The sequence below is a fragment of the Patagioenas fasciata genome, chromosome 18 (genome assembly GCF_037038585.1).
Source record: "Patagioenas fasciata isolate bPatFas1 chromosome 18, bPatFas1.hap1, whole genome shotgun sequence".
NCBI lineage: Eukaryota > Metazoa > Chordata > Aves > Columbiformes > Columbidae > Patagioenas > Patagioenas fasciata.
The window spans coordinates 6,712,125-6,719,834 of NC_092537.1; the positions used below are offsets into that span (position 1 = coordinate 6,712,125).

The 7,710-nt window shown below is 45.3% G+C and overlaps 1 protein-coding gene across 5 annotated transcripts; it reads right to left on the reverse strand.

The window, feature by feature from the left end:
• Positions 1-333: 333 nt before the first annotated feature.
• TMEM100 (transmembrane protein 100) lies at positions 334-7,297 on the reverse strand. 5 transcript variants are annotated; one of them, XM_065852609.2, is made up of 4 exons: positions 7,044-7,297; positions 6,874-6,953; positions 3,863-4,036; positions 334-1,646 (listed from the first exon to the last, which is right to left on the reverse strand). In XM_065852609.2, exon 4 carries the CDS (start codon positions 1,582-1,584, stop codon positions 1,180-1,182), a length of 405 nt encoding a protein of 134 aa, XP_065708681.1. In that variant the 5' UTR covers positions 1,585-1,646; positions 3,863-4,036; positions 6,874-6,953; positions 7,044-7,297; the 3' UTR covers positions 334-1,179. The 5 variants fall into 5 exon arrangements, with proteins under 5 accessions (XP_065708681.1, XP_065708685.1, XP_065708680.1 ...); XM_065852613.2 differs by lacking the exon at positions 6,874-6,953; XM_065852608.2 differs by lacking the exon at positions 7,044-7,297 and having other exon boundaries at positions 6,874-7,037.
• Positions 7,298-7,710: the final 413 nt, after the last annotated feature.

Below are 7,710 nucleotides of genomic sequence, written 5' to 3' on the forward strand. Positions count from 1 at the left end.
CACAAGAGTTACAGAATCAAACGCCTCAGACGCACACAGGGGACACCTGGCACCTGCTTTTCCTAAAGATGAATCATCCCAAAGCTCATTCAGCAAACACTGACTGCACAGATGACTTTGCTTCCACAAGTAATGACTAACAGTTGTGTCTAAAACTGACTATGCCAGTGAGTGTCTGCAGAACTGACCGCTAGAGCTTTTCAATAACTGAGTTATTAATCAAGCTGCAAGAGGGACGGGCTATCGAACCAAAATTCCTAGTCTATAGAGATTATTGAAAGATCACAGTTAGTGTCACAGGTGTTGTTCTACAAAAACAGAATCATAAAGCAGTCAGAGTTGAAGATACAAGCTATATTGATAGCAATAAAAAAGATATTCTAAAGGTTTAGCAGCACTGAATATTATTTTAATGAAATGTGATTTTTAATTTTATAGCAAAATAATCAAAAGTGCTAAACCTGACCACTTTCATTTACAAAAAGAGTCTCATATTTTAAGCTATGATCATACCTCGTTATTTAGGTTAGACAATATAATTACACATTTCTACTTATTTCTATTCAATAGAGAAACAAAATTAATATTAGTTGGTTTAAAAAAGGGGGAAAGTACCACAGATATTGGGAGGGGAAAGTTACATAAGATATAAGAATCAGCTTATTGAGCAATCTGCAGTGTGTTTGGCTGTTATTGCTTTCTTTTTTCTTTTGTTTTTCTTTTTTGAGCTACAACTTAAAGTCACAGACAATCTGGCCATAAGCTTGTAGTCACCTCAAATCCTATGACTTCTCCCTTGGTCAAATGTCACAGTGTGTATTTTAATGAGATCTCTGGCATTTCAAGTCAGTTCAAATTGTTTTCTTAGTTCTCAGAAGTTCCCTTTCCAACACGATCAGCATGTTGGAGGATGCAGTTATGACTGTAGTTACGACGACACTGTTTTCTGTGAAGGAAAACTGTTTTTTTCCTCTGTCTTGGAAAGAATCACTACCAAGTCTGCAGTAAGAAAAATACCAGGAGCACTTGCAGAGTTTTTAAGAGTATCCCTTAATCCATTCCATTTTCATCTCAGTCCATTCCCAAAGTTAAATTAAAACCTGCAATCTCTCCTATTGATAAATAGTCAAGTTGACTTACAAAGGTTCCGTCTTCTGTGCAGCCTTCTCTTGGTCGTCTTTAACCAAACAAGGTTCGCTGATTTGCCACCAGCGCCGTCTGGCTCTCCCGCCTCTTTGCTTTCTTGTTTTGCTGCCTGATTTTCCAGCACACTGCACTAGAAGCCAGCAAAAGGAGTCCTGATGACAAGAGGACTAATCCAAACACCGAGATGATGGAGCCGTGGGAATTGAAGCTGTATGCCACAGCAGTGACCACGATGCCGGCGATCAGGATGACCACACCGAAGGGAACGGTGCAGCGGTAGCAGGAGAGCTCTGCTCCCCCCGTTGCTGCGGTCAGCTGGCATTCTCTGACAAGGGGGATGGTGGTGATCACACAGTCATTGTTGTTACTCTTCTCTGTGGCTACGGAATCAGGATGCTTCGGAGCGCCCAGGATCTCTTTAATGGGTTCGTTTGTCATCTTGATTGTCTTGACTTCGTCAGTTCTTAGGCTACAGCAGGCTCTGCTGAACGCGCATCATACTGTGGGGAGAAGAGCATGAGTTCAACTAAGAAACATCACCGTTATGTGACAAGTGGGTGACACAGAAGTATGACACTCGGGATTGCAGACAAGCAGACACTCTGACCGTGCAAGAATTTATGCACAAGCTTAATTGCAACACTACTGATTGTGGAGGATCTCAATCAAATCTTTTGGTAGATATCAGCACATGCATAAGTGCTAGAAAGAACAGCCACAGATGAAGAAAGACACCAAACTTAGTTGTGGGTCAAACCCCACTTCAAGTTACATCCTGAATTCAGTATTTCTGGATGTAATTTAGATTTCAGCGGCATTACATCTTCTGACAAGGAGGTGAAGTTTATGGGCTGTTTTGCTTAAAATTCTACTCTTGCTTACACACTTTTCCACGCTGTTTCTTTATACATACACCTATGCAAACACTACACAGATTTGTTCCAATGTACATCACAATAGCTCACAGACTCCTCCACTGCTGACCAGTATGGGCGATGTAGCTTTTGCTCTCATGAGCAGCACAATATCCAGCTCAGAGAAGAAGGAAGAGCGTTGGCAATGCAGTAATGCTTTTATCACTTTTATCACCTTCACATCTGTGACTAGGAAGTTAATTGCCAGATACTTATATTCTCCTTTTCCTTTCCCACCACTCCCACCCTTGTTGCTAAGATATATTCGTCCACTGTGGAGAGCCCTTGGTTTTGAATCTCAGCACTTCATATAAATACGTGCTTTGCGGGAAAGAGGATTTCACTATTTTTAAACACATACACAAACTGTGCTCTCAGAGAGTTTGTATCTGAGTTTCCTTGAACCCTAATGAGAGAAGGAAAGTTCAGGTCTGGTTTGACAAAGCTTTTGTTCTCCTGCTCTAAGGAGAGCGCTCCGCTCAACACCGTATCTGGCTGTGCACGCATCTTCGGGGCTCAGCAGCGACAGGGCAGAGCAGCCTTTCCCTCCCTAGTGACAACGCTGATACAACACAGCCGAGCGCACACTGATCACACAGACCGCACGAGAGGCGAAGGGCACAAACCGAAACACGGGAGGTTCCTTCTGAACATCAGGAATCACTTTTTCAAGTGAGGGTGACTGAGCGCTAGAACCGGCTGCCCGGGGAGGTTGTGGGGTCTCCATCCTTGGAGATATTCAAAAGCCATCTGGGCAGCCGCCTTTAGGTGACTGCTCGAGCAGGACGGGGGGTGGACCAGGACACCTCCAGAGGTCACTTCCAACCACAACCTTTCTGTGATTCTGTGTGTTTCTCGAGGTTCTTGGTATCTCCAAGGGCAGGAAGGGGATCTGATCAGTGCTTATCAGACAAAGCAAATGTCTCTGCTGACACCTTAGATACCCTACACTCTCTTAGGTTCTGTTGCATTGTCCTTCAGATTATAACAAACAATTAAGCACAATTTAAGAAAAAAATTCAGCGTTTCCCATATAAAAGGTGTCTTAGTTCCAAATGCATTGCAATTACCATTCTGAAGTCTAAATAGCCTAACACTCACAAAACACGGAAATTTCTTGATAACTTGAAAAGGTTTTGGATTGGGCTCATAACAAACCAAATTATTCTGAAAAACTTTAACACTGAATCAGAATATATTCACATCTGCCTCTAGAGTTCTTGTCCCTCTGGCTTTAGATGCATCTCTGAAGAGCATTAAATCTCTCAGATGTCTTGTACAGAGATTTATAAAGAATATATACTTATACAGTCAAAACGAACATGAATTTAAAAAAAAATCTCCTAAACTACCAAAATTAAGTCAATTGCAGCACAGTTCTTGCGTGTAATAGGATGTAAGGAGAGAAGCGTTCATATAAAACAAATAAACATGCCTCTATTGAAATACTGTAAGTTAAATAAACAACAGAACCTATTTAAAGTGCGAGCAAAGGTATTCAGCCCTATAAAATAGGGCCTTAGATCCTCACTGCCATCAAAGTCACTTCTGACTTATGCCAACAGGTGACTTGGTTCAGGTTTCAGGGTAAGAAATTTAGGCAAAGATACGCAGCAACACCAGCATCCTCTCACTAACCGCACTGGGAGCGCGGTCTGAAGGAGCCGCTGTGACTTGGAGGAGGAATGTGTTTCTGTGGCAACCTGTGGCTACCACTGGATAGAGAGGAATGTTGTACCCACCAATACGTTCAAGTTGAGATTTACTGAAAAGACACGAAACCCACCAGCAGGCACACCTACCAGGTCCACGAGAAACCCATCGTAACCAATCCCTTGGGTCAGGAAGCAGAGGAAGACTCTTCAGATGTCTCGTATGTCAATCCAAGGCAGCAGTAAGAGCCGCTCCCCGCTTTGAAGTGTCAGATGTTGCTGAATGATGAACTGGAAGTGACAATATTCTAGCGCAGAAGCTTCCTGCAAGAAAAGTTGTTGGATATTTATCAGCTTCTTAAGAACTAAACTCCGGCATGGAAGAGCTCCCGTTGTATGCTGGCTCCTGCTCCTAACCCAGCCCAAGCCGGAGATGTTCTCCATCTGGCTCTCCCAGTGGTTTCTGCCTCTTTTCTTGGCAGTCACCCATTTCTGGCCGTATGTCACATTTTCCTTTGATGATGTGATGTCTCGATGATGAGTGTCACAATCCAGGCAAGTCCCCCAGAAAGAGTCCGGCAGGAAAAGGTAATGCACATGAATTTCTGTAGTTAAAAAAACTCATTTAGCTTCATTTCTATCACCCACTTCACCTATGTGAATCATGACTCAGGATACTTTTCTGCCTCCAGTTTCTATAAGCAAATCACTATCTCCCTGTGCCTTGGTTTGCCTAGCTGTAAATCGACAGTGGCAACAGGCTTCCCACTAAAAACCTCTTTTAACTCTATTCTACTATAGCAAAACCTGACCAATACAATCTGGAAATCTCCTCCCAGAAAGAAATAAAAAGGCAAACTGAATAACTGAGTCCAAGAACTCACTATCATAAACATAAGTCCATTATAATTATTATTTTTCATTACTACTGTTGGATTTTTTAAAACAAGCTTCATAAATCAAATAGGGACACGGCAGAATCTGCAGCAGAGCAGTGTCACAACTCTGCAAAAAGCAGAGTGATGGAAATTGTTATCAGCTGCAGAAACAGCTGTGAAATCACCAAGCAGCTGGGTTAAACTGAGGAAGCAGCACAGATTTATGTTGCTAATCTTATTCAACATTCCCTTTCTATATGTGTATGATTATGGAAGATCATTTTGACACTGAAGTCCTAAGTGAGGATGAGATTAAGTTCATAGATTCATATAATGATAAACATTAAGGGCTTTTTCTCTTTTTGAGCTATTTAGATCATGCTAACGTTTCACATACACAAACATTTACAGGCACAAACTGCTGCTGTTCTTCTCTAGATGAGCCTTGGAATTAGCCTGTGACATAGCTAAAGTATATTTAGCTGACTATTGAAGTTAGCTAATCATAAGGAAGTCTCCTTGCATATCTCCTTGACTATATTTTTGTGCACATTACCTAGCAAGTAGTTTAACTTTCTAAAAAGTTTGGAGGGAAATGCAGAAAAACAAACAACCAACAACAAAAAACAACCAACCAAACAAAAACCCACTTTAGATAAATAATCGAGATTACACTAAACAAAAGCAGACCTCTGGAATTATCTTGCAGCCAACTTCCACTCATATACAAAAATGGTTATATTTCTTTGAAAAGCTCTTCCTAGTGCAACTGTGCCCCCTAAGCCGCTCTGCTAGTATCATTCTTTGAAAAGATTAATTGCTCTGTCAGTAATCTATTTGTATTTGTCCTTGACCACATACAGTTTAGGTAGGGCGTTTTGTTTTGTTTTTAAATGAATGTATCAAAAAGCCTGACTGACAGAACAACTTCTTATAGACAGGATTCCTTCCCTCCTCCTTCTCTCCCTCACCAGAAAGCTGAGAAGCAGAAAAACATGAAATCTATACATTAAGCTTCCAATATTTTAACTCTGAACCATTTCAATGTGGTGCTCTCAGGAGGCTTCTCAAATACTGAATGTTTCCGTGCAAGTGCAAAGAGCTGGTATTTCTCAGTAACTGCAATCATTTCCGCTTTTTTGCATTTTACTCAGACCCAGTTGGACACAAATTCAAGTTTTCTGCCTTCAGGCTCTGGACCTGATTCTCTGCATCTTGCATAATATTTCAGACACTCTTTTTTGCTTATGTAAAATTTCAATAAATCATAATGCCCATGCTTCACACTTGGTCCTGCATGAAAGTGACTATGGAAAACAGCATAAGGAGTCTTTCTGTCGTGAGAGGAGAGCCAGGGTTCATTTGGAATTCAATAGACTAATCCTGAACACAATCTCGCAGCTCTTTCCCATCTGAATGCTCCTGGAAATACAGAAGTAGGAATTGTACTTACAAGACTCCAGGATCAGGCCCTGAACTACAGGGGTAGGAGAACACATTGCACCCAGGACAACCGTCTGAGTCTCAGGATGCCCTAAGTTTCCACCACCAAGGTTTTAGGTAAAATAACGACCAGATTTAAGCTCTCACGCCTTTTTCGTTTTTCAGACATAGTTGGAGGGTAGGAAGGGAGTCAACCAAACCCCTCCACAAACTGACTTTGTTAATCTGCAAACTGCAAAACTTTCAAAGGCGTCTGTAAAACACCGCGTGTGCCGCCGGTCCCCAAACACCTGTGCAAGCAAGAGCCGCCAACAGGCAAAGCAAGGGAAGCTCTAGGAGCGCTCGCTGCAGTCCAGCCCGCCTGAAACGAAACGGCATCGCGGGGCACAGCTCCGGCTGCGGGGACCCCGAAGTTTTTAATGGTGATGGTTCATGCCCCGGGAGCAGCCCTGTGCTGAACAGGGGGAGCGGGGCCGCGAACCGCCATTGAACCCGCCGGAGCAGAGCTGCTCCCCGGGGTGCCCGAGCAAGCCCAGCCCGCCTCGCCGTACCGGAGAGCCGGGCCCCGGAGCCCCCGGGCACCGAGAGACGGCGGGGGCGCGGCCGCTGAGCCGGGCTGGGGGCGCCGGGCGTGCGGATCCCGTGGCTCCGAGCCGAGCCTTGCCGAGCCGTGTCGAGCCGAGCCGAACCTTGCCGAGCGGAGCTGTGCCGAGACGAGCTGAGCCGGACAAGACCGTTCTATAGTATGCCGTGGTATGCCGTGCCCATGCTATGCAATACCATGCCGTGCCATGCCACACCACGCCTTGCCATTCCACACTGTGCCGTGCCGATCCTTACCTGCCGCCCGCCGGACGGGACTGCGGCGGACACGAACCCGGAGCAGCATAAGAGGGGGATGCAGCTCGCTGCACAAGGGACTGTAAACAAAGTTCTTGGTGAGAGCGAAACCATTAAGGGACCGGAGCAAATTCAGCGGCGAGAGCTGCGGCGGGCGGGGCGGCACTCACCGGGGACGGTCCCTCTGCGGTTGGGGAGGGCGGCCGGGAGGAAGGCAGGCAGGCTGTCCGTCCTTCAGAAGCCTGGCTGGGCAGGGCGAGCAAGGAGCGGGCCCTGCCCTCCGCGGTTTTGCTTGTCCGGCCCGGCGATGCCGGCGCTGCGCGGATCACACGCCCATTTCAGAGATGCGCACGGTGGGGACCTGCGTGTCTCCCGCTTCGCCAGGTCACACTCATCGTGGCAAGGACTCAGCATCACCCCCCCCCCCCAAGATGTGTCTGTTTAAACACGGGGCGTGGGAGTGTATTTTCCAGCCCTCTCTGCTCTCCCGCACAGCACCACGCGGGGTGTCCGGCCCCATGGGGATCAGCACACGGTGATTCCAGCGCTGGATGGAGCGGCACTGCGGGTGGGTCCTGCCAGAGCACAGTCCCTGCTGAAAACAAGTTTTTTGTATCATCTAGAAATATTTTAACTGTCTTTAATCACCCACTTCAGCCGAACATCAAATACTACAGAGGTTTGGAGTAGATGGGCATGGGTCTGTGTTATTTTTCACCACAATTTCTGTTCTTTTCAGACAAAAAGCAGGCATATTTTGCTTTGCAGTCTTGTAAAGGGACATGTTTGAATTTTGCAGTTAAGCTTCCCCAAAGTTTATATTTAAAAGGCACTATT